The 27207-nt window shown below is 40.8% G+C and overlaps 1 protein-coding gene across 2 annotated transcripts; it reads left to right on the top strand.

Moving 5' to 3' along the window:
* The first annotated feature begins 8831 nt into the window (after positions 1-8831).
* On the top strand, positions 8832-20904 carry tmcc2 (transmembrane and coiled-coil domain family 2). 2 transcript variants are annotated; one of them, XR_004559571.1, is made up of 6 exons: positions 8832-8979; positions 14484-14879; positions 15190-15806; positions 18441-18576; positions 19786-20682; positions 20713-20904. XR_004559571.1 is itself a non-coding variant. In XM_034166572.1 (5 exons), exons 1-5 carry the CDS (start codon positions 8977-8979, stop codon positions 20083-20085), a joined length of 1452 nt encoding a protein of 483 aa, XP_034022463.1. In that variant the 5' UTR covers positions 8832-8976; the 3' UTR covers positions 20086-20683. The 2 variants fall into 2 exon arrangements, 1 of the variants encoding a protein (XP_034022463.1); XM_034166572.1 differs by lacking the exon at positions 20713-20904 and having other exon boundaries at positions 19786-20683.
* Positions 20905-27207: the final 6303 nt, after the last annotated feature.

The raw sequence follows: 27207 nt of genomic DNA, 5'->3' as shown, positions 1-27207 counted from the left end.
GAGATGGTTATTAACGTAGTGCATTCACTGTGAGGGGGGGCAGTGTTTTCCCAGTGGTAAGAAAGCAAATCTGAGCAAAACAAATTAATCTATTCTATCAAAGTAGTTTGAGTCAAACTCATACTTGAGTCGAAGTGGATGCCAAAACACTGAGTGATACTATGTCGTACCTACTGCACATTCCACAGTCAGACCCGTGTATGGAGGGTTGGAACTCTTGGACTACTATAATCTATCTTTGTTTTTTACTTTTACCTCTTCTTTTTTGTGTCATGGAAGTTGTTTTTATTTTATTTTATTTTTACAAGCACTTTCTGTCCAAAGTGTATTTATGTAAAATCATGTTTTACACTCATGTGCATAATGCATTCTGATATGAATGCTTAACAAACATATCAATTTTAAGACTTTATTTTTGTTTGCATTTTTACAGTGGCATTTTAGGGGCACATTAAGTTGTTTGGGTTTTTTTAGACTTCGATAATAAAGTCATAATATTCAGAGAATAAAGTTGTAATTCTATGAGAAAAAAAACCTTGTAATATTACGAGAATGAAGTAAAAAAATTATGAGAATAAAGTTGTAATATATGAGAATAAAGTCGTAATTTTATGAGAAAAAACTCATAATTTCATGAGAAAAAAGTCATAATATTATGAGAATAAACCTGTATTTATGCAAGAAGCGATAACCCTGCAGACTGCCAGTTCCAGCCATCTCCTCCACGAAAGAGGCGATTTCGGGAGCTACTAATCACCAGAACTACATCGGGAGATACTACACTGGAATAGACACATTTTCTTGTATATTTTTTTCAGAGTTCTGATACTGATGATAATGTGGTGCAGATGGGCCAAAAGATGAAGTACTTCCTCATTTGCAAAACCTATACTGAAGTACAACTTAAGCACTCCACAGATCTCATTTTGAGATGCAGAGTTTTTCTCTCATAAATTACATCTTGAGTCTCATAAAATTACAAGTTTATTCTCGTAATATTTTGACTTTATTCTCATCATGTTACGATTTTTTTTCTCGTAATATATTCTCGTAAATTATTCTTGAAGTCTAAAAAAAAACCTCAATGTCCTAAAATGCCGTCGTACATTTTTTATGCATTGAAGTAAAAAATGTAAGATTTCTTCTGTGCATACAAAAGGCTTATTTCTTTCAAATTTTGTTCACAAATTTGAAAAAAAATCTGTTATGGTGAGTACTTCACCTTTCCCAAGGTAATCCATCCACCTTGCAGGTGTTGGATGTCAAGATGCTGATTAAACAGCATGATTATTGAACAGATGTGCCTTGAACTGGTCACAATAAAAGGCCACTCTGAAGTGTGCAGCTTTATACATGGCACAACGCCGCAGATGCCATACATTTTGCAGGAGTGTGCAGTTAGTATTCTGACTGCAGGAATTCCACCAGGATTGTTGCTGGTAAACTGAATGTTCATTTCACGACTATAAACTGCCTTCAGTGTCTATCTTTAACTTCAACTCATGAAAAATGCAACAGAAAATGAGTGTTGCATTTATATTTTTGTTGAGTATACGTATGTGCAGTTGCTTCACATAGACTGCAAGCAACAATGCTTCCAGGTCTTTTGCTGTTATGTTTAACTGATGTATTGTGATATATCCCAAAAAAATGTCCACAATATGTATGCTAGGATACAGCTTTAATTCATTATATTCAGGTTTATTTTTACAAATATTTATCTAGAGAGCAGATGAATAACATTGAAAACATTGCCGTAATGCACAGATACATCTGATAGGTGATGTTTTCTTTGAATCTACGATAGATGCTTTTATGACATTTCTTTTTTTGGAACTATAAAGGACAAAATTAAAAGTACTAAGATGCAACTATATATACGGTGTTTTGCAAAAATGGTAAATGGACTGCATTTATATAGTGCTTTTCCATCTGCATCAGACGCTCAAAGCACCTTACAATAATGCCTCACATTCACCCTGTGAGTGTACTGCCATACAAGGCGCTCATTACACACCGGGAGCAACTAGGGGATTAAGGACCTTGCCCAAGAGCCCTTAGTGATTTTACAGTCAGGCTGGGATTTGAACCGAGGATCCTCTGGTCTCAAGCCCAATGCTTTAACCACTAGACCTTTTTTTTCCCCCTTGTGGCTGATTGCTCACGGTAGGGATGAAAAACAGGCAGGAGACAATAAATAACGTTAATGACACTGTCCCGTAATGTGCGTGATCCTTAGAGGGTATTGGTGGAACACAATTGGTCCAGTCATGAACGAATGAATGCACTTCTGTTTGTAGACATCTGTGCACACATCCTACATATTTATGATCATGGCTACAAATGAAAGATCTGTTCCTATTTATTTTGAGATTATGTTTATTTTGCTTTATGTAATTAATAGCATTATAAAAATCCAGTGAAATGTTAAACATTTTTGCATTTGGTTTGCTTTACTGTGGTCCTTTGTTTCCTCCACGATCATGTCACTGATTTCACTTTAAGCAGATGGAATATCACTTTGAGCAGATGGTATACAAATAATGAATCTACCGTCGACATTAACGCTTGTCCGATTGTCCGGGACAAGTGTAAAATATGATCGGATAAGCAGTAGCTCTAAATCGTTGTCCGACCGGACAAGTGGCTTTTTTTTTTTTTTTTTGGTTTAAAACGTTCAACAACTTCTCGCACCTCACAAGAAAGCGTCTTCAGTTTTTCCTGCCACTCTCCACGCAGCGGACAATCGGAACATAGAGTTCTCCCCAGACAATGGAACGACGGCGCCACACCACAGTGTTCTGACAGCGCCGTCACTCTGCCCTGATATCAGGTAGTTTTTTCTAAAATCCAGCCTGGCTGTTTGTGCTGCACTGGCCGCTCCCCGCAGACAGAGAGCCGAGCAGCTGCAGCGGGAAAGAACTCCGTCAAAGTCTTCACATAAAACGAGCTCCTTCTGCTTGTAGAGCTCCAGAAATTCATTTATAGGCTTTATTTTACAGTTGAAAGTCTTCATGTTTCCAAACTTTGCTCAAATACGGTGAGAGAGTAAAGAGTCTCTCGTTCCCTCACAGAGAGAGAGAGAGAAAGAGAAGAGAGACAGAAAGAAAGAGGAGAGGAGAGAGAGAAAGAGGAGAGAAGAGAAAGAGGAGAGGAGAGAAAGAGGAGAGGAGAGGGAGAGAGAGAAAGAGAAGAGAGACAAAGAAAGAGGAGAGAATAGACAGAGAGGAGAGAGCGAAAGAGGAGAGGAGAGACAGAGAAAGAGGAGAGGGAGAGAGAGAAAGAGGAGAGGAGAGAGAAAGAGCAGAGGAGAGAGAGACAGAGAGAGAAAGAGGAGAGGAGAGAGAGCGAAAGAGGAGGGGAGAGAGAGAAAGAGGAGAGAGAGAGAGAAAGAGGAGAGGAGAGAGAGAAAGAGGAGACAGAGGAGGAGAGAGAGAAAGAGGAGAGGAGAGAGACAGAAAGGAGAAGAGAAAGAGGAGAGGAGAGACAGAGAAAGAGGAGAGGAGAGAGAAAGGAGAGAGAGAGAAAGAGGAGAGGAGAGACAGAGAAAGAGGAGAGGAAAAAGAGAGAAAGAGGAGAGGAGAGAAAGAGGAGAGGAGAAAGAGGAGGGGAGAGAGAGAAAGAGGAAAGGAGAGAGAGGAGAGGAGAAAGAGGAGAGGAGAGAGAAAGAGGAGAGGAGAGAGAGAAAGAGGAGAGAGAGGAGAGGAGAGGAGAAAGAGGAGAGGAGAGAGAAAGAGGAGAGGAGAGAGAGAAAGAGGAGAGAGAGGAGAGGAGAGAGAGAAAGAGGAGAGGAAAAAGAGAGGAGAGAGGAGAGGAGAGAGAAAGAGGAGAGGAGAGAGAGAAAGAGGAGAGGAGAGAGAGAAAGAGGAGAGGAGAGAAAAAGAGGAGAGGAGAGAGAGAAAGAGGAGAGGAGAAAGAGGAGGGGAGAGACAGAGAAAGAGGAGAGGAGAAAGAGGAGAGGAGAGAGACAGAGAAAGAGGAGAGAGAGAAAGAGGAGAGAGAGAAAGAGGAGAGGAGAGAGACAGAGAAAGAGGAGAGGAGAGAGAGAAAGAGGAGAGGAGAGAAAGAAAAGAAAAGAAACCAACCATTTTATTTTTTTTTTAAACTATATGGATTTGATTCATATGTTTTTACGTCAGCCAAGCTTGAACCCGCGTGCGCATGCCTGAGATTTTCACGCCTGTCGGTGACGTCATTCGCCTGTGAGCACGCCTTGTGGGTGGAGTGGTCCAGCCCCCTCGTCGGATTTTCATTGTCTGAGAAGTTGCTGAGAGACTGGCGCTGTGCTTCATCAAAATTTTTTCAAAAACTGTGAGGCACATCTGAGTGGACACCATTTGAGAAATTCAGCTGGTTTTCGGTGAAAGTTTTAACGGCTGATGAGAGATTTTGGATTGTTTCTATCGCTGTAAGGACTTCCCACGGAGCAGGACATCGCGAAGTGCTCCGAGGTGACGTCGTCATCCTGTTTCAAGCTGAAAACCTCCAAATTTAAGCCTCTGTTGACCCAGGATGTCGTGAGAGAACAGAGAACTTTCAGAAGAGGTCGGAATCAGCAGTTTATCTGGACATTCCACTGTTAAAGGAGATTTTTTAAATTAAAGACGTGCGGACGGATTGGTGCGTCGGCTCGCAGCCGGCGCGGCGCGCCCGCCACAGGAAAAACACCTCCGTGTTGATAACCATTTGTAAAATCCAGGCGGCTTTTGGTGGCTTTCAGTTGAGTATCTGAGAAATTGTTTAACAGCAGGGCATGTTCCTGTTCCTTACAGCGATAGAAACAATCCAAAATCTCTCATCAGCCGTTAAAATTTTCACCAAAAACCAGCTGAATTTCTCGAATGGTGTCCACTCAGATGTGCCTCACAGTTTTTGAAAAAATTTTGATGAAGCACAGCACCAGTCTCTCAGCAACTTCTCAGACAATGAAAATCTGACAAGGGGGCTGGACCACTCCTCCCACAAGGCGTGCTCACAGGCGAATGACGTCACCGACAGGCGTGGAAAAACTCACGCATGCCCACGAGGGTTCAAGCTTGGCTGACGTAATCACACATGATTCAAATCCATATGGTTTTTTAAAAAAATAATAAGGTTGGATACTTTTCTAATAGAGCTCATATATATATATATATATATATATATATATATATATATATATATATATATATATATATATATATATATATATATATATATATATATATATATATATTAATAAGTATACAATTTCACTAAAAAATGTTGGAAAAAAAAGCTAAACTGTTTACATGACAGAAAAACTCTGCCTGGACTCTGACTGGATTAAAGGTACAGTGTGTCATTTTTAAAGAAGAGAGCAAATGTTATGTCCATCAAATATTAATGTGTTTTTAAACTTTTTGATGTCATATGTTTTCTTAACATAGACAGAAAAATACAAAAAAGAACTTTGATATTACAACATAAGTGTAAATTTTTTGTCTCTTATTCTTGCTTTAAATGCATCTAAAACCAATCAAAATGACTCTCAACACGCCGCCTCGGGTGATAATTGCCAACGGCACCGCTATACTAAAAATTTCTGGGGAGAACCCTGTATCGTGTGCACGAGACTACTGTATGGAGTGTGCGTTCATAGCATCTTCTTGCGAGATGCTGTGGTGGGAAATATTAGATAATGAACATCGCATCGATTAACACGCCTTTTGAAGAATATATTGAACAGAATGTCTTTTCTAAAACCTCTGAAACCGGGCCAGATACCAGAGAAAACACCAGTCAAACACAAAGCATCAACCCCTGCAAGTGTAGAAGTGTCAAAGAAGAGGTATGAAGAGAAAGGAAGAGAGGAAGTTTGTGAGTAGCTGGACACAGGATTATCCATGGCTGGGGCACAAGGAAGAGGACAACACAATATACTGCCACGTCTGTCAGGATTTTCCTTCAATTGCGCACCAGTAAGTCATTTTTAAATGTTGAAATAAAATAATTTTATTTGCTTTATAAAATACATACTGGCAAATGATCATGCATTGAACAGTGATGAATTCAGAAAACACACAGGAGAGCAGATGCATATTGGCATTTACCAATTATTTTAATTTTTTCCCCAATTATGAACAATCGCAGGAGAGAAACGTTATGAGCTATGTCTTGGTTAACAGATTAAAAGGCTAGAGGCTATGCATGCAATATGTAAAAAAAAAAATAGTTTTTTGGAAATTCAATTTTACTACCCACACAGGAGAGAAGCAATTTATGAAAAAGTGTAATTTCAGGACTTCCACAGTAGTATGCCCCCAGACACTCCTAGGTGACACGTGCCATTGGCGTATGTATCGCGTGCCTTTGGCACACTTCACGCGGCTGGTTGTCCAGACAACCAGCTTTTCCTATAGGACAAGTAAACTGCCAGGGTTATTTGTCCTATGGACAAGTACACTAAAAAGCTTAATGTCAATGCCTGTGAATGTTTATGAGTTCAATGGTACGAATATTTCATGATATCTGTTCCATTAAATACGTTCATTATTTGTTTTATATAATGGCTAAAATAGATCCTTGTCATTTGATATTTTGTTAATTTATAAACAACAGAAAAGGGATAGTAGAGAAGCTTGAATCTTCGACTGGACTGGGTTGCATGACGCGAGGACGTTTCGTCTGACTTCAGACCACCAGAGCAAGAATTTTAGCTGAGGAAGCTTCTGCGATTTGAAGCGAAACGTCCTCGCATCAAGCAACCCAGTCCAGTCGAAGATTCAAACTTCTCTACTATGGAAACCACCTGGACAACTGAGAGCCTACACAGAAACAGAAAACGGATTTACATTTTGGTGTTCCACTGCTGCTGAAGTCCAAATTGTAACGTGTAATCCAGTGATGCTGTGCACTGACTTCGGACTTCCATAAAAAAAAGACTTTGTGTAGTTCCTCAGTCCAGCCAAAAATCACGTTGCGTTTCATGTGAACAGGTCTTCATGCATCCAGACGGCTCACAGCGGAGTGAATTGTGTGTGTATGTGTGTATGTTACAAGAATTAGCAGTGTCAGTTAGCTCAATCAAATCATCGTGTCATTGTCCCCCGCATATGCACACACATGCAACCGGGTTGGTCAACTGTGTACGTCCTCAGTGCAGCGAAAAAAAAAATCATGTCAGAAATGAGTCCAGCTTTTCATTCCAACTTCCTGCCAACAACCTCCAGACAGCGCAGTGGATTTGTTTTGTGTGTGTGTGCGCATGCACACACAACGCGCGTGCACGTGTGGGCATGCGTATGAGCATGTGTGGGCGCACATACATGCGCATGCATGAGGATGTGTGCGCATGCGTGATCACGTGTGAACGCGTGCGTGTGTGTGTGTGTGCGCGCGCGCGCGCGCGCGCGCAGAAGATTGCAATAGTACCAAACGTATGGAACCAAATTTGCACTCTAAATGGAACCAAACCGCACTCTAAATGCAATGCAACACAAATGGGATGAATTAATCCATGTCATGTAACATACACAACGCCAATCAAATGACAAGGATCCACTCAGCTGTTATATAAAATCCGTTAATCAATGAAATCACCTGGTGGAGTCAGTGGCTGCAAAGAAAACCTGCACCCTCTTGGCCCTTTCTGTGTTAGTTTTGGCCCTTTCTGTGTTAGTTTTTCTTTAAGAAGCCCTCCTATTCTGCACTCTTTACCTGTATTAATTGCACCTGTTTGAACTTGTTAACTGTATAAAATACACCTGTCCACACAATCAATCACACATGAATTACATGAATGGATGTGTGCCTACATGTGGGAAAGCTATAATTCTATATGTTGAGTCTAAATGATATTTTGAGATGTGTATGTGAATGATTGTGAGGAGTTGCATCAGTGCTACCTAGCCCCCAAAGTGCAGGCACAGCCCCACAGTATGTGGGGGCCTGAAGCTACAGCAGGTACCACATGGCACCGAGTACCCCAGCCCCAGTGGGAGAGGATGTGCCCTGCACTACCAGGAGGTGAGAGATGATCACATGGACCACTGAGCCGCTCCAGAAGAGGCTGCAACCAAACCATCCATAAGCAGGGAGCAAAGCTGCACCGAGAGCATGTGAGAAGCAGCACAGTAGCCTGAATGCCAGATAGGATTTGAACCCCAAAGAGAGCACGCTAGTGCAATGGCCCCTACCAAACACCTCCCCCCGTCCAAGACTACCCATTGGAGTGCAAGCCAGAGACATTGCCCAGCAACGCCACGCCCCCAGGGTCAGAGTCTTAAAGGTCAAACCCCCTCCCCCCCCAAGTATCTCTTGTAATTCGAACTATGCTTGTATGTCAGCAGGTGGGGAGGCTGCAGCCTGGCACCCTGAGCGGTCTCCTCTCCGCGCAGCTCCGGCTCTTTGTATTCAGGGTTTATGGGATGAAGACTGCAAAGCAGGCCTGACACAGACCCTGCTTTCTTCTCTCCCTCCTATTCCTGCCTCCTCCCTCTGCTGGCCTCAGCAGCACAGAAACACCTGCACGCCTGTGCTAAACCCTTCCACCCCCACCCCCCACCCCCAATCTCCCATTTCCCTCCATCATCTGTCCCTGAGCTCCCACATCCATTATAGAGCAGGACAGCTTGCATTTGCATTTAGAAAGAGGCAGAGAGAGAGAGAGAAAGAGAGAGAGAGAGAGGGGGGGGGGGGAGTAACAGAGGTAGGCGGAGGGAGCATATGGGACAATGAAGAGAGTGAGAGAGAGAGAGAAAGAGAGAAAGGGAGGGAGGAAGAGAGAAAATAGATCAGAGTATTAGTGATGGAGGGAGGCTGCAGATATCGATGCCATTAACAACACGGCATTAGGTTCTAGTGAGGTGATAGTCAGCCAGACAATCGGGCCAAAGATATTTGAGGAGGGGGGCTCCTCAGTGAGCACAGGGGGAGGAGGGAGGAAGAGGCAGGAGGAGGAGGATGGGCCTCGAACACAGACTTGCAATGGCACTGCAAAAATTGGATTAAAGCAGTATGGTAATGTTTCTAATTTAATTTATCGCTGCACTGCTTGTGTCTCATCCTGGTGTTTTCGTTTGTTGACACCCATCGGCCGTCTCTCATGTCACACAGCGTGCATCTCCCACCGAGGGGAAGGCACAGTCGGCTCCTTCCCCGTTTGTTTTTATACCTTCTGCATCTGTCATCTCCATCGTCATCGCTCATCCCTGTTGCCGTTTCAACCTCAGTCTTCATTGACCACAAATCCTGGTCTGTGTTTCTCAAACACACTGTTAGAGTTGAGCATCAGCCATTGCTGTCTCCTGCTCTGTGTTGTGTTTGTTGCCTTGTTTGTTGTCAACCATAATGTTGCACGCCAAATTCCTCTTTTATAATCGACCGCTCGGCTACTGCATCTCACTTTCTCAGTCAAGACGTGTGAATGAAGCACCAGGAATTGCAGTCATCTGTTTTTCCTTCCATTACAATGTGATTGTAACCTAGTTAGTGGGAAAGCACCGCCCGCTTTGCTTCACTACGACAGATTTGGAATGGAACCTTGATTTTAACACTCAAATAAAATATGTAATAACCTTTGCGATGGCCTATCTAGAGAAACTAGAGCAGTGGTATTTTGTTTGGTATCATGTCGTTCGGAACGTATGCAATCTGAGCCTGATTACAGTGTTTTGACGTCAGGCAGAGAGTCATCAACGATCCCACCATCTGCCAACTACACATATAGGCTACAACAGTCAACACATCAGGAAATCCCCACGCGGATCAGCGATATGTCAGCACAATGCTAACACATTAAGGGGATTACAACCTCTTTTGATTGTCCTTCTTACAGAAAAGGCAGACTGACTTTTAGCAAAATAATGCAGAAAACAGAATGAATCTGAATTAAAATCTCACCATCATTATAATTATTTATTGTACCACTGCCAGGGAACAACAGGCTGTTCATCCATATTTACCAGTTAGCTTTAGAGTCTATTCTTCTTTTATTTATTTTATTTTTTACAAGATTCAGTTAGATTTGTTAATATTTTATGGCTTTGGTTGTTAGCTTAGCTTAATGTTTTAGGTTTAGTCATCTTTATATTCGGTTAGCATTATTTTCTGTTAATTCTGTGTTCGATTAACTATCCTGTTAGCTTTATAAGATAAACTTTATTGATCTCACAGAGGAGAAATTCACACAACATACACACAACACTTGTAGTTGGCTTAATATGTTCAACAGCAATCTTTGTATTCAATTGGTGTTATATTGTGTGAGTTCTTTGTTCAGTTAACTATCCTGTTAGCTTTAGAACATAAATATAACATTATTCTTAGTTAGCTTAATAGTTTTATGTTCAGCCATCTTTATATTCAGTTAGTGTTATATTCTGTGTTCGATTAACTATATAATCAGTTTACTATGTCTCTAAGTTGGTTCCACTCCTCCAGCCAATGCAAAGGAGTCGGTATCGGGTTATTTGGTCACATGACTTTTAGTCAGGATTCTGACATTTTTCTGATTGGCTGAGACACGCTGCTCTCTGATTGGCTGCAGCCTTTGTTTACAACGTAGCACTGGTACCACAGTCTCTGGAGGAGTGGAACCAACTTACATTTTCGGAGGTTACACCACAGCCAATCACAGAGCGTCGCGTGATAGCCAATAGCGGCCGACGTATCAGATGGACCAATCACAGCCATGTTTTCAAAAACATGCTACCAGTCTCTTTGTATAAGAGATTGTGGTACCAGTGCTACTATTTCTCCTGTTAGCTTTATGTTCAGTTAAACCTATTTTCTGGAACTTATTCAAGCAGTTACTGGGGTGAGAGGCTGGATACAGTCTATCGTGCCAGTCTATCGCTGGGCCCTTTTAGCTTTCAGTTAGCGTTATTTGCTGTTACCTATATTCACTTAGCTTCATATTCTGATAATTTTATATTCAGTTCACTTTTTATCCTGTTAGCCTTCGTTCATTTATCTTTATAATTCAGTTTGCTTCCTATAATTTTGTAGGCAGTACCCTTAGCAAACAGTCAGCATCATTCTTAAGCACCTCTGACATTTGTCAGCTTTGCCAAGTAGAGACTTGGCAAAGCTCGTGCATGGCTTGCGGACATAGTGTTCCGAGAGAGGTCAGTCATTCGTACCTGTTTTGAATATATGCAGGAACGTCAGGAACGCCGTCAGACATTTAACTCAGCTTAACCTGTACTCAGTTTGGGTAACTTCTGGTAAGTTCAGCGCTACGCCTCCTCCAAATGTCATATTTCAAGCTCACGCGGAGTGTAAGCTGAGTTGTTCAGATTTATGACAAGTTCCACCAAGCTAACCTCAAGCTCGCCCCAAGTGGAGGAGTTCAAGTACCTTGGGGTCATGTTCATGAGTGGAACTAAGAGAGAGTGTGAGATCTATAGATGGATTGGGGCTGCATCTGAGATTCTGTGGATGTCCTACCGGACCATTATGGTGAAGAAAAAGTGGACCCAGATGATGAAACTCTCGATTTACCAATGGAATGCTCCTATCCTCAACTATGGTCATGAACTGACTGAAAGAAAAAGGTCGCAGATACAAATGGTGGAAATGAGATTCCTCTGTTGGGTATCTAGGCTCACACTCAGGGACAGGGTGAGAATATCAATATACAGAGATGGATATTGTCAGGGTGTGCCTTGCATGGCAGCACCCTGACATCGGTGAGTGTGTCTGTGTGAATGGGTGAATGTGAGGCATAATTGTAAAGCACTTTGAGCATCTGATGCAGATGGAAAAGTGCTACATAAATGCAGTCCATTTACCATTTGCTCCTTCACATTGAAAGGAGCCAGCTGAGGTAGTTCGGGCATCGATTGAGGATGCCTCCTGTTCATCTCCCTCAAGAGGTCTTCTAGAAACATTCAACTGGGAGGAGCTTCTGGAGAAGACCCAGAACATGCTGGAGGAATTAGATTTCCCAGCTGGCTTGGGAATGCCCCAGGATTCTGCAGGAAGAGATAGAGGACTTCGCCAAGGATAGGGAAGTGTGGGATGAGCTGCTTGGTCTACTGTCACCACGACCCACGCCTGGATAAGCAGCAGAAAATGAATGAACAAATGAATGAATGAACAAACATTCTTACATGTCAGTATGATACAGCAAGCCATGTTATCTCAGATGGTGTAAAATCTCAAATTCAAAAGAACATTAGATGTACATCCAGTTTTTCGCTGCAGTCAGATAGTCTTTCATCTTTGCAGTATGAGAGACCTTACCTGTAAAAACAGGCAGTACATTGGTGTATCATTGCCACAGCAGTAAAATTTGATCCCATGGCTCTCTATAACCTGAACAAGAGGTGCAACATATGGTGAGAATAGCAGTTGATCTACAACCTCAATTCCAATGAAGTTGGAATGTTGTGTAAAATGTAAATAAAAACAGAATATAATGATTTGCAAATCCTCTTCAACATATATTCAATTGAATACACCACAAAGACAAGATATTTAATGTTCAAACTGATAAACTTGATTGTTTTTGTGCAAATATTTGCTCATTTTGAAATGGGTGGCTGCAACACATTTCAAAAAAGCTGGAACAGTGGTATGTTTACCACTGTGTTACATCACCTTTCCTTCTAACAACACTCAATAAGCATTTGGGAACTGAGGACACTAACTGTTGAAGCTTTGTAGGTGGAATTCTTTCCCATTCTTGCTTGATGTACGACTTCAGTTGTTCAACAGTCCGGGGTCTCTGTTGTCGTATTTTTCGCTTCATAATGCGCCACACATTTTCAATGGGCGACAGGTCTGGACTGCAGGCAGGCCAGTCTAGTACCCGCAGTCTTTTACTACGAAGCTACACTGTTGTAACACTGCAGAATGTGGCTTGGCATTGTGTTGCTGAAATAATATATATGCATATATCATATATAATATATATGATATATGCAGGGACGTCCCTGAAAAAGATGTTGCTTGGATGGCAGCATGTGTTGCTCCAAAACCTGGATGTACCTTTCAGCATCGATGGTGCCATCACAGATGTGTAAGTTGCTCATGCCATGGGCACTAACACACCCCCATACCATCACAGATACTGGCTTTTGAACTTTGCGCTGGTAACAATCAGGATGGTCTTTTTCCTCTTTTGTCTGGAGGACACAACGTCCATCATTTCCAAAAACAATTTGAAATGTGGACTCATCAGACCACAGCACACTTTTCCACTTTGCGTCTGTGCATTTCAAATGAGTTTGGGCCCAGAGAAGGCGGCGGCATTTCTGGATGTTGTTGATGTATGGCTTTTGCTTTGCATGGTAGAGTTTTAACTTGCACTTGTAGATGTAGCGACGAACTGTGTTAACTGACAATGGTTTTCTGAAGTGCTCCTGAGCTCACGCGGCAAGATCTTTACACAATGATGTCGGTTTTTAATGCAGTGCAGCCTGAGGGATCGAAGGTCACGGGCATTCAATGTTGGTTTTCGGCCTTGCTGCTTATGTGTAGAAAGATCTCCAGTTTCTCTGAATCTTCTGATTATATTATGGACTGTAAATGATAGAATCCATAAATTCCTTGCAATTGAACGTTGAGAAACATTGTTCTTAAACTGTTGGACTATTTTTGCTTGTGAATCTTTGCTTGTGAACGGCTGAGACCTTTGGGGATGCTCCTTTTATACCCAATCATGACACTCACAATTAGTGTCCTCACTTCCAAAACACTTATTGAGTGTTGTTAGAAGGAAAGGTGATGTAGCACAGTGGTAAACATTCCACTGTCCCAGCTTTTTTGAAACGTGTGACAGGCATCCATTTCAAAATGAGCAAATATTTGCACAAAAACAATAAAGTTTATCAGTTTGAACATTAAATATCTTGTCTTTGTGGTGTATTCAACTGAATATAGGTTGAAGAGGATTTGCAAAGCATTGTACTCTGTTTTTATTTACATTTCACACAATGTCCCAACTTCACTGGAATTGGGGTTGTAGGACCCACCCCTGAGATACCCATATTCCACTGTGGAAAATTCAGTCATAATGTAATTCTTAAAAATAAGCAAAAAAACAAAACAAAACAAAAAAAACCCCACATTGCAATCAATTTGAGAAAAAAGACATCAACCACAACATAAATTTAATAGCAGGAATACTGATGTGGAAAAAGCATGAATGAAATCCACAAGCCCCCGCCCCTCCCCCCAGTGGGATGACAGGTTACTTCCCAGCCAACGTGGGTACCCATTTGTGTTGTGTCTTGTCTGAGGACACGCCTGGAATTGAGTCCTGGTCTATAGGCTGGTAGTCCATCCCATAGAGCCACCTGCTCTGTGCCTATAAATTTAAGTGTTATGGCAGGATTAGGTGGGTAGGCCATATAACCATGAGATCAACATGAAGGAAAGTCACTTGAGGCTACACAACAAGCCATCTTTTAACTTCTACTTGTTTAACATTGTTAAAATAATGTTCACAGCACAGCATTTTAACTGGAGTAGGTGTAGTACTCTGACTACCTCACCCTGCGCTCTCCATCCTTCAGCTGGACAAGAGTGAGGTGGTAACTCTAGGCCTTCCCTCCTCCACCAGCCATGGAGGCTCTGACAGTAACATCAGTACAGAAGGAGCAGGAGCATCATCTGCAGTCACAGCAGCAGGTGCTGAAGCGTCAGGGGCTGGTGAGCCACAGCGAACTCGAGCTGCTCTGGAGCACCTACAGCAGAAAATCCTGAAGGTCACGGAGCAGATTCGTGTAGAGCAAGAGGCACGTGATGACAACGTTGCAGAGTATCTGAAGTTGGCTCACAATGCAGACAAACAACAGGCATCAAGGATCAAGCAGGTGTTTGAGAAGAAGAACCAGAAGTCAGCACAGACCATCGCACACTTGCACAAAAAACTGGAGCACTACCACAAGAAGCTGAAAGAAATCGAGCAGGTAAGTAAAAGCTTTTATACCGCATGAGCAGAGTCTGTTTGTGAAATCTTATAGCAGTGATTTATTTTTAATTTGGACTCATGCAGAAAGCACTATCATTGTGAAAACAATTGTTTACAAGTAGAATTATAACTTTCATCTCTAAACACTCATTTAAAACCATGCATCATCCTGTTTCTCATCTAATTCTCTGCAGGACCAACTTTCTTCATCTGTATCCTAAAGTTTTCTCCCTTAAACCTAGTCACCACTCTCCTACCTCTGAGGTCCTCCACTTCTCTGCTTCCTCATTTCTTTTCCCTCTCTACAGAATGGACCAGCCCGACAGCCAAAGGATGTCCTGCGGGACATGCAACAAGGATTAAAGGACGTCGGGGCCAACGTTCGTGCAGGAATAAGTGGTTTTGGTGGTGGGGTGGTTGAAGGAGTTAAAGGAGGCGTATCTGCCCTGACTCACACAGCTGTAGTTTCCAAACCGAGGGAATTTGCCAGTCTTATCCGCAACAAATTTGGCAGCGCAGACAACATTGCTCACCTAAAGGACACACTTGAGGACGGCATTGGGGGCCACTCTGAAGATACCCCCACACCCCGTGCATTGAGTGGAAGTGCCACATTGGTCTCCAGTCCAAAGTACGGCAGTGACGACGAATGTTCCAGTGCCACATCGGGCTCTGGAGCAGGCAGTAATTCTGGTGGGGCAGGAGGAGGCGGCGGGATGTTGGGCCCAGCAATGGGGAGTCCCAGACTAGACGGGCACCACCATCATCACCATCACATGCACAGCTCTTGGGACTCTCTATTCGAGGGCCTGCAGGAGATCAAGTCCAGTCAGGTAAACATGGAGGATGCCATTGAGGACATGAAAAGTCAGCTGCAGAGTGACTACTCCTACATGACCCAATGCCTGCAAGAAGAGAGATACAGGTACGTGTCCTGTAGAAAAAGACAGAAAATCGCAAACTACATCCAACAGCATTTATGGAATTTAGTTTAAACAGTACTTCAGAAATCAGTTGATATGAAAAGAACTTGAATGAATGAATGAATGAATTTATTCGGCCCACACAGACCCAAAATAAAGTCAACTCACAATGAAAACAATCTAACAACATGCCCATGTGCCCGAAAGGGTGTAGGCAGAAGCAAAAGCTTATAAACACTCTCCCCCCCTTCACCAAAAAAGTAAAAATGTATACGAGGTCTGTCAATAAAGTAAGTCCTTTTTATTTATTTTTTTTTAAACTATATGGATTTCATTCATATGTTTTATGTCAGACATGCTTGAACCCTCGTGCGCATGCGTGAGTTTTTCCACACCTGTCAGTGACGTCATTCGCCTGTGAGCACGCCTTGGGAAGGAGTGGTCCCGCCTCCTCGTCAGATTTTCATTGTCTGGAAATGGCGGAATGAAAAGGACTTTTTTTCCATCAGAATTTTTTCAGAAGCTGTTAGAGACTGGCACCTGGAAACCATTTGAAAAATTTATCTGGCTTTCGGTGAAAATTTTACGGGCTTCACAGAGAATAAGGTCTGTTACTACAGCATTAAGGACCCCTTTAAGGACGCTCGGTGCGCCGCGCTCTGAATGAAATCCATATAGTTTTTGAAAAAAATAAAAAGGACCGTTACTTTATTTACAGACCTTGTACATATGTATATAAAAATATAGATATACCCATGATACCTAATGCAAAATATAAATGATTCACTGAACTACAATTTCAAAACACAAACATGCAAACAACAGTGCACATGCACAAACCCAAAAACAAAACAAAATCGATAAACTTAATTCATCACACCATAAGAAGTAATTAAATGTTTTTTGTAAGGCCTCTTGAAGCCCCCCAAATTCCAAATTTTAACACCTTTAACAGACACACAATGACTTTTTACAGTAGTTCGAATCTTTGATTTTTGAAATATCTTTATGCACTGAAATGCAATACATAACAGTAGTAACAAAAATCAAAGTAATGAATAAAATAAAATTATAATATAATTAAAAAAATAAAATAAGTAAACAAACAAAAAAAAAAACAGAGATAAAAAACAAATAGAAAAACAGTAATTCACAGCCAACTAAAATCTAAAAATCACAACACAGATTACCTTATAGTAATCCCAATGTAGTGAAAGTGTATTCTTTTCACTCATAGTGGATCTGCCATGTTCATCCAGTGGCAAGGTACTGTACTCTCTAATCTCAGGGATCTCATCTCTGCCTATGATAAATTTCCCACATAGGTTGTCACCCAAGGCAACAAGTTCCCTTATTTGTTCCCCAGTCATATCGTCCTGTACATCTGTCTTGGTAGTACAGTTTGACATCACAGTTTTTGTTAATTGATTCTTACTCATACTCTGTACAGCGAGTGCCTTAATGTCATACTTGCAACATATGTGCATGAAGTTCCTGCCAATTACAGTTCTCTCTAACCCATTGCAGAGTCTAAACAAGAAGCTGAGAGCACCGTTCTTGTGTGTCAAAGCAGGATGTATGTGTTTTAGAAATCTCTTATCTACTTGCCACTCCAGTGGCAGAATTTCTGTAACATGGGGAAGTAATTTACAGTGTGTTCTGCAAGACAGCCTGAACATTCTCCTCATGGCCTTCTGCCAAGTAACAGTCTGGTAAATTCTGGGTGGTACATCTGAGCGAATAACACACCATATAGACTTGTACTGTATTGTTGGAAAAGGGATCCTTTAACATCTGAAGATATGCAGTCAAAATCACCTATAAATGCATTAAATTTTCTGTTAAAATCCAAGATAACTGGTTTAAGTGGATCATTTCTGTTACCTTTTAGTGTATACCCCAAATAAACCGAGTCCTTCACCTGATGTCCAACAAAAAATTCTTGTTTGATGTTTGTATCTCCTTTAGTAAAAACAACTGCTTGGCATGTGCTGCCATTAAATTTTACAAGATATCTCCCAGCATAGCTCTCACATGTTGCAGTCACAGCCATGGCAGTTTGGGAGGGTGACAAAAGTAGGGCATTATCAGCATACCCAATGACTCCACAATATTTGTTCCTGACATAACAACCCAAGCTAGTATCTTCTAGATCTTTCAACATACCATCAATGTACACCGCAAACAGCGTAGGGCTTAAAACTCCTCCCTGTTTCAAAACACGCTCTGCAGACAGATGGCTCAAAAATTTCCTGACTTGTTATTCTGTACTCTTTTATTTTTGACAATGGGGAGCATAACACTTTTAAGCATGCCACTGGGAGACATACCATGTACCAGACATACCACGTAGAATAATAATAATGTTCCTTGCAAATTATAACTGAAGTCCCTCATTTTGAACAGGTCCTGGACATGTTGTAGTAAAAGTTTATTTTTTACTTTAAACATAATTTCTATATTATGCTATAATCAATCAGATCCCAAAATTTTAAAATGTGTAAACAAACAATGGATTTGTTGGCTCACGATATGGTTTATTACTAAAAATTCTTATATCTTGAACTTCAGAGTGTACTTTTTTCCTATAACCTTTGTCATTCTTAAGAGGATTCTTGTGTGTATTGTATGTTCAGGTATGAGCGACTTGAAGAGCAGCTGAATGACCTAACAGAGCTGCACCAGAATGAAATGACCAACCTCAAACAAGAGCTGGCCAGCATGGAAGAAAAAGTGGCCTACCAGTCATATGAGAGAGCCAGAGACATTCAGGTAAGGGCACACGTATAGTCCAGGGACTCTGCAGATGATGCTGTAATCTTTGTGGAGTAAATGAGTGTCATCAAGAAACTTTTTAAAGTGTCTGAGGGCCTGGGCTTGTGACTGTCCTAAACCAAGACTAAAATCCAGAGTTCCATTGGTTTTCTGGACTCAGCCATCAGCAGTGTGTCTGTATGTCACAAGAATGCCGACTTTGCCAAGATGTTCACTTACCTCAACAGTGACAGCTCTGCCAATAAGGTTGGAAGAAGTGAAATGAGTGGTTACTTGGGGAGACCCAAATTGTAACTTGCATTGAGACAGAATATCAATAACAACACTACATCCATATGGTGCATTCTGATTAGTGTGTTCCAACAGATACTGTATCTGCTGTGGAAGGACCCCAGTAATTGGACAACGCAAAGGGGGCACCCATGTATCACCTGTCTGCAGCAGACAGATGCTTATTTTCAGAAAACAGGGATGGACTGCTGATCGAATGGGGTGGTTGCCACTTAAGACCCAGGGCAGTTCTGTAGCACAGTTGACGTGGCAGTGCTTAACACCAGAGCATTGAAGGCACAGCACAAAACTAACTTTGAGATTACAGGCCAACACTTTTACACCCACACACAGTGGCAGGGGTATTATTTTCTGCCCTGTGTATTCATCTTTGAAGAAGATGAGTTTTCAAATTGCAACACAAGTTGACTTATGTCTGAGAACACCACAGTGAGTTTTGATCCAATTCAAAAATAGCTCTTCCAGCTCTCTATAGAAAATCTATGGGTATCACACAGTTTCCCTAGTATACATACAGTCTATGAGCTGACCTTTCTATTGGCCACATGACCTTTGAATGAGGTCACCATGAAAGCTCAAACTCAAGCTCCTGCCAGTTTAACTCAAATAGTTTGGAGCCAATATGGATTAAACAAGCAGGAATGTTTGCATGTTATCAAGGATAAAGCGGTTCAATGTTGGACACACTTGATAAAACGTCAGGACCACACAGAACCATATGGAGAACAAAGAATTCTGTAATGTGCATGATTTGGTATGAAACATTTAATGCACAGGTGTAACACTCCCAGATTGCCCAGTCTGCTTTTTAAAACCTGTGGCTGACTTATAGTCATTATATGTATCCAAAACTTAAAAGTTTAAAGTTTTGAGAATAAAATCCTGCCATGGGTTTCTGTATCGATATGTTTGCAGGAAGCTGTGGAGTCATGTCTGACCCGAATCACCAAGCTGGAGCTGCAGCAGCAACAGCAGCAGGTGGTCCAGTTGGAGGGTGTGGAGAACGCCAATGCTCGCGCTCTTCTCGGAAAACTTATCAACGTTATCCTGGCACTCATGGCTGTGCTGCTAGTCTTTGTCTCCACTCTCGCAAACTTCATTACCCCACTGATGAAGACCCGGGCCCGAGTCGGTGCCACCGTCCTCCTGACCTTGCTGCTGTTTGTCGTGTGGAAGCAGTGGGACTCCCTGGAACTGTGGCTGCTGCCCAGCTGAGCAGACTCCAGAGGAAACAGAGTACGCAGGAGAGGACTGAAATAGAGCCACTGAACTCGTATCCTTTGTGTTTGAGACAGCGCGTACCTCTGGCACAAAAATCTAGCACATGGTTCACTTTTGGTTAAAAGGACAAAGAACAAGAACCAATAAAATCTCTGCTTGCCAAATGATAAACATCTTCTCTTCTCTTGTTGTTGATGACCAATCATTGATTGCATTGCTATCACCAAAAACTTGCAAGAAATCTGTGGAACATATACGGATTTATGATCGGCGAGTGACAAGGACTAACTCGAAAGGACTGTATAACGCTGATCACGTTTGCCATAACCTTCACGTTGAAGCGAAAGTACATTTGACAGGAAAGATTTTTTTCATGAATGTGATTTGTTCATGCATGTCTCCAAATGTGCATTGAAATGCATCAAACTGGCACGAGTTAATGTTTCATTAATAAATAAACTGGCCATTTTATTGTAATACTAATACAGTGCAAATATGTTGTATGTCAATGCTGTCATTCTTAGTTTCACACTCTGCTCTGGAGTTCAGGTACTGCTTTAAGACTTTTTGTTGTTGTTGTCAAGACCAGCTGTTCTCCAAAAGACTGGGATCTGCAAGCAGTGAGAATAATTCAACTATCTGAAATGTGTTTTCTTCATTAATGCTGTTTAATAACCACTAATGTAAAACTGCTCACTTCCACATCGTCGCATTTACTGGCATGTCAAATTGTATCAAAGACCATATACAGTTTGCAAAAAAAGAAAAAAATTATTGCAGTTTTATTAAACATTGTTAATAAATGATTTACTATAATAGGCTGATACTCCATAATATCACCACCCTCAACTGTCAGTCACCTTTTTACACACATGCACAGTAGTGTGGTTGGGGAATTGTTTTGGACCAAACTTAATGGCAGAGTTGAGTATTAGCCAAGAACATTTGATTTTGAGAACAATCTGTCCAAGGCCAAAATTTAAGCCCATTGCTTATACTATGTTGGGGATATTTATGAACTACACTTTTTCTGAAGAGGAAAAAAGCTAGAAAATCCTTTTTAGATGAGTTCGGAATTTGTTCAAAGAATTAATTTCTATGAATCCTTATCTGGCAGACGCGGGTGTTGCAGTCTCTTAGGGCCCATTCTAGTTAATTGAAATGTTTTTGGCTCAAGCATCAAAGAGTGAATCTCCTCCGTAACAGAAGATGCAGAAATAATATTAAGAGATTCATGGTTGAAATTCTTAACTCTGTAAAAAGAGATTAGTCTTTGGAATTAGGCCTCTTCAGAGAATCCTTGGGTACTGCTGGAAAGATTGTGTATTCCCTACTTGTATTGTATAAACTGCTGCAATATATAAACTACATTTTGCCCATGTGGCAGATTTCTCTGGTCGTGATCCAGCACATAGGCTCCTCATTATAAAGTACCCCAGTGGCGGGAGAAGGTCGCTTCCGGTTGTGACAGGTATATGGTTACTTTCAAAGTTGAACGGAAAAATTTACAAAATGAAAATGAATATTGATGTAATGTCACATACTAGAATATTATTGCCTCTGCCAAAGAGACAGTTTCACTGGCGTTCGCCTGTTTGCAAGATAGCTCAAAAAATTCTGAATAGATTTCAGTGACATTTGGTGAGCAGGTAGATAATGTTCAGGAACATTTGGAGATGATCCAGAATATATTCTGGAACAGAGATGCAGACACTAAACCTGCCTAAAAACTTATCGGAAACTACAGATAACCGATAACTTTAAATTTTGCCTCCCATACGCTCTCAGCTACTAAGACGCTGATTTTGAGTTTAAACACCACCAAAGCTACTGATAGAACCAATGTGATCACAAACCCAAACAACCAATTAACCAGCACTTCTGTCTTTGTGCACTCTGCCCTCTGCTGTAGGAAAGCATAATTTACCCTGACAGGATACAGTGGTCCAGCGATGAGGCAGAGGTCTTGAAATGGAAAGAAGGTTTGAATTATAGTTTTGCTTTAAGAATAAAATTATTCCAGGTAGAATAACTACATTAATGTAAACTCTTAAAATGTACAAAGTGATATATAACACATATGTTAATTTTAAAATAATGCACTAATTCTTAAGATTTGAACATTAACACACAGATCCTCAAAGGGTATTGGTAACTAAGCCTCCGTTCATACTGATTGGTTGATTCATTCATTCTACGTAAAAACCAACACAAGTGAATTAATGTAACGTGTTGGTGTTTACAAATAAATGTGCTTTAGTAAAATATATAATTTTTTCATTTGTATAAAAAAAAAAAAAAGAAATTTTCAAGATCTCACTAGACAGAGCCTAAGCACACACATGATGACATCACAACTCTATCCGGTTAGGGAGACAAGGTTTCTTTCAATAACAAGAATTGCAAAAAAAACTCTCATGTGTTGGAATTGTGTGGCGATAGGAATCGCCTTTTGAAAGTTTGAATAGATGTCAGTCGCACAAAGAAATCAAATAATAGTGAAAACATGTTCGGTGCAGTGTCATAATGCATCAATCAGTCGCTCCATGAGGAGTCATAACATCAAGCCTGGTTCACATGGCAAGATATCGGACCCGATCTTCCCCTTCTGACAATCTTAAGGACACCCCGACAATCGTGATGACGCTAAATATAATCTTATCAGATATTCCTGCTGTGTGTGGTGTGTTAAGAAGGACGTGAGGAGCTAAATGTGACATGCAGCCAATCAGAAAGCGAGGTGTCTGACCTGGGAATGTTCGTGTGTGAAATCTGTGTGTGTTGTTTTTACCGTGTGGCTGACACCACACACTATACAACTAAACCTGTCAGATCTACGATTTGTTTTTATTTCCACGTATGTGGTCTCTCAGGTTTTGGAAATTTACAGATAATTTTAAAATCCTGCGGTCGACAACACCGATATAACCGGTCGCCAGTAGATGTCTCAAATGCATTTCTCCTATCGTGAATTTTTACCCACTTTTACCCATAATGCACTGTACACACACGTCCACGCTAAAAACCTTCAAAATTAGTGCATTACTAAACTAAAACATGTATCTGATATTTTCACTTTATAAAACTTCAGACATGACGGTAATTTAAATAACTTGACCGAATTTAGTTTGGTTAAAATTCTAACCATAAGTTAAAACTCTATGCCTCTGGATGACTTGGGTGCTATTGCCAACGTATGGGGTTAAAAGAAGTGTGTTTTTCTTTTCTATGACCATTTCACCTTTGCCTGCAGAAGATAGAGTGGTTTATTCTGGAACCAGCTCTTCTCTGTTTGTAGAGGATAGAACTGTCTGAAAAAATGTTAGCAATCTAAAAATTATCAGACCAAAACTTATCGTAAGATAATTGGTCTGATGATTCTTTTCAGTTATCTGAAAAGCTAATCTGATAATGAAAACATTCCCTGACAATTAGCGGTTAGTGCTACTGTGCCCACCACTGCACATGTTTAACTCAGAAGTTATGAGAGCATGCTGATGAAATTTGGTAAGCAGATGGATAATGTCCTACAAAATGAAGACTTATTTTGCATTTGATGCATATTTGCTGGAATGTACTACGTGACCTTAGTGGATACAGTGTGCACTTTCTGAATGGCTTCTAGTTGACATATCACTGTAGGAGCTGATAGAAAAAGGATGCAATTTCATTGAGACTTGTACTTTTTGGGGGGGTCAGGAATCTGCTTAGATTTTGTTAGAGTGGAAGAACAACACTCAGACTTGACCTCTGCCACTGTGCCACAGCTCAAAGTACTCTGTCCTATGAACAAAATGTTCTTGGTTCCAGGCTGGACCAAATCAAAATCTGTTAGTGACACACCATAACTCACTATGTAAATAGATTATTTTCCATGTCAGGCTCTATCTTTCCTTGAAGCTTAAAGCTCTTTCAGCATTTCAAAAATTCTGATTAAAAAAAACAAAAAAAAACAATTGTGGTTGTAAGTTTACATATAGCGATTATGAGCATGAATGTTGCGAGCTGTCAATGATTTTGTGAAACACTTTTTTCCAGGTAGCTCAGTGGGACAGTTGGCCTACCAATATGCAGCCCCAGGTTTGATTCCCAGTCACACTACCTGCGTCCTTGGACAAGACACTTAAACTGCACTGTCCCAGTCCACCATCTCTTAACTGGACACTAGCTTTGGCTGGGGAAGGAACCTGTGTTTGATGAGTGTCCCATTTCAGGGGTAATCATGGACTCTCAAGGAAAATGCAGGGCCTTAATAAGAAGTTACATCCCCTCCGCCTGGGCAGTATGATTTTATACATTAAGAGTATTAATAATAAGAATAAAAAATAAAATGAAAGAATAAAATAATACCTTCTGTCTTGCAAGAGTGTGGCATTTACCATTATTATATATGCAGACAGGGGAAGAAAAAAAAAAAAAAAATTAACAAAAATCCTGTTCACAAGCTGTAATTTTATCTTCTCAAAATCAGCACCAGGTTAAACTCACACACAGCACATCTAATATTTAGCTGAATGTCCCTTAGCAAGCTTCATCTTGACCCGTAGCAATCAACAAGCTTCTGGCAGAATCCTGGTTGGATATTTGGCCACTCTACTTAGCAGAATCAGTTCAAATACAAAATTAGATTTTTTGATACTGCATTCACTTTAGCAGAATGTAGCACAATAAAGCAGGCTTTCCACTGTTTTCAGTGAGGTGATAGAAAACTGCACCACAGCTGTTTAACTGCAGCCCCACACTGCAATGGTACATGCCTGTGAAAGCTAAAAAATTTCACCTTTTCCACATTCCTGCCAGAATGACTATGATCCTGAAGACAAATTTAAGGTCTAGCTGGCTGAGTGGATTCTGGGAAACCCATTTCCATAACTATGACCTGGCCGCAACATACACACTAACTCAGCCTGGTTCTCTGACATCTCACCTGTCCCTCTGTTGTCTACGCAGCAATTCTTCAACTGCAAACAGTAACTTCATATTTCGTTATCTCTGTTGCAACATTTCTGTCATGTTATTGGATGTTACGTCAGTCTTGAGTTGTGCCTTTTGTTGTCTTGATATAATGGGCACAACATGACAATGACCGCAATAAGTCTGGTCTGCTTGAGGTTTCTTTCTGTAAAATAAAAAAAATAGGGAATTTTTCCTTACCTTTGTTGCCAAAGGATCTTGCTCATGGGGTGGGTGGGGTTTAGACATTCCAATAATAAAAGAATAAATGCCGATAATACAAAGATACACTACAACAACGCAAAAAAACAACAACACAAAGAGATGGTATTATAGAAAAAAGGTGTTACCTCTACATATTTTTTCTCTCTTCAAGAGGCTTTTTTTTTTAACAGGTGCAACATACTCTAGAAAATATGGCGTATTGACACTGGATGGAATTGTTGTGCAGTCTTGGGTGATATTGAAAATGTGTTTGGCATGTGGACTAAAATACAGTTCAAAGAAATTTGACATTCATATCTATGTGTATTTAAACTCGTGGCCACAATGGTAGAAACAGACCCAATAAATGAAGGTAATTACCAACAATTATAATGGAAAACCTATTCACCAAAAATGCACACAAGCACAGAACACACTTCATTTTTTTTTTTTTTAATAATTACTGTCAGGCAAAACCCATATGACTATTACAGTTATGACTGGTATTCTTACAGTACAAGACAGAACTCAAGGGGATCAGAAACAGTGGCATGGCCACACCTGATCCCTTAAAAAGTAAGACATTCATCGTCATTAGATTGTTCAACTTTTAGAGTTCACAAATGAATTTTGTATTTGACTTGTATCAAACACAGTTTCTTTTTATTACCTAACAAATGCTAAAGACTTTGATAGAAACAGCAGAGTAGAAAAAAACATTGTATAACAAGGAGACGAATTCCTGATCTTGTCTTAATTTCTTGTCAAGATACAAGATGTACAATATATTGCTTTCAGGTGCTCAAATCATAATGGATAACTCAAAACTCAGAAAAACACATTCTTCAGCATCGCCAACTGCTGTTTCACTCATTTTTGATCTCCAGCATTACAATACAGGTGCAGCTGCTCCAACCTAGGCCTAGCCTAGTCTAAACATTAGGGGCAGCTGCAGTGGGGATTTTGGGTGGGTGGGTGGTTGGGAGGGAGACGAACAATCACAACAATAGGACCACCAATTTTGAAACTGTCAACCAAAGTGCAGCTTACTGCCAAACACCGTAATCAACTGTCTGACACACACCTTTCGCTTTCTCTCACGGCACTCAAACATAACAACACCCCCCCAAATTGTAGTTCAAATCTCACAAACACGAGATGTCACACTGCCAGTTTTGTGTGCGTGTCTGTCTTAAGTGAACCATGTTTCACATTCCAGGATCACTCTCTTGCTTGCTCACTGTGAGAGCACCTGACTGAGGCCTCGGGTCTAAGACACAGTATCGAGTCACAGCAGTAAAGGAGCAACTGAGGAGCGGACATCACGAAAAACAACCGACACAGTAACGAGGATTAAACATTTCTATAAACTGACATTTCAAAATAACTTAAAATAAAAATAAAACAAAAATGCAAAACAGAGGCAACAGAGTGTGGACTTTAGTTCAACTTTAGCAGGATACAACAACACTCCTGTTATTAAAAGATGCACTTACAACATTTAGTGTACTGAGGTCAAACAGTTGTGCGTAGGGTGGGTGTAAATTTATTTATTTTGCCATGTAATCCAGCAACAAGGTTTAGATTGGTACAGTAGTGTTCAGAATAATCAATCAATCAATCAATCAATCAACTTTTTTCTTATATAGCGCCAAATCACAACAAACAGTTGCCCCAAGGCGCTCCACATTGCAAGGCAAGGCCATACAATAATTATGAAAAACCCCAACGGTCAAAACGACCCCCTATGAGCAAGCACTTGGCCACAGTGGGAAGGAAAAACTCCCTTTTAACAGGAAGAAACCTCCAGCAGAACCAGGCTCAGGGAGGGGCAGTCTTCTGCTGAGACTGGTTGGGGCTGAGGGAAAGAACCAGGAAAAAGAGATAATAATAGTAGTGCTATGTGACTAAAAAGATTAATCCAGGTTTTGAGTATATTTCTTATTGTTACATGGGAAA

Source organism: Thalassophryne amazonica, chromosome 3 (genome assembly GCF_902500255.1).
Source record: "Thalassophryne amazonica chromosome 3, fThaAma1.1, whole genome shotgun sequence".
Taxonomy (NCBI): domain Eukaryota; kingdom Metazoa; phylum Chordata; class Actinopteri; order Batrachoidiformes; family Batrachoididae; genus Thalassophryne; species Thalassophryne amazonica.
Note: the sequence above shows the minus strand (reverse complement) of the source record. Positions and strands in the feature narration are given on the sequence as shown.

Excerpts from the sequence above, each read along its gene's own strand:
- tmcc2 (XM_034166572.1), top strand. Across the intron at positions 14,880-15,189 it reads AGCTGAAAGAAATCGAGCAG|AATGGACCAGCCCGACAGCC; the intron begins GTAAGTAAAAGC and ends CCCTCTCTACAG. Across the intron at positions 18,577-19,785 it reads AGAGAGCCAGAGACATTCAG|GAAGCTGTGGAGTCATGTCT; the intron begins GTAAGGGCACAC and ends ATATGTTTGCAG.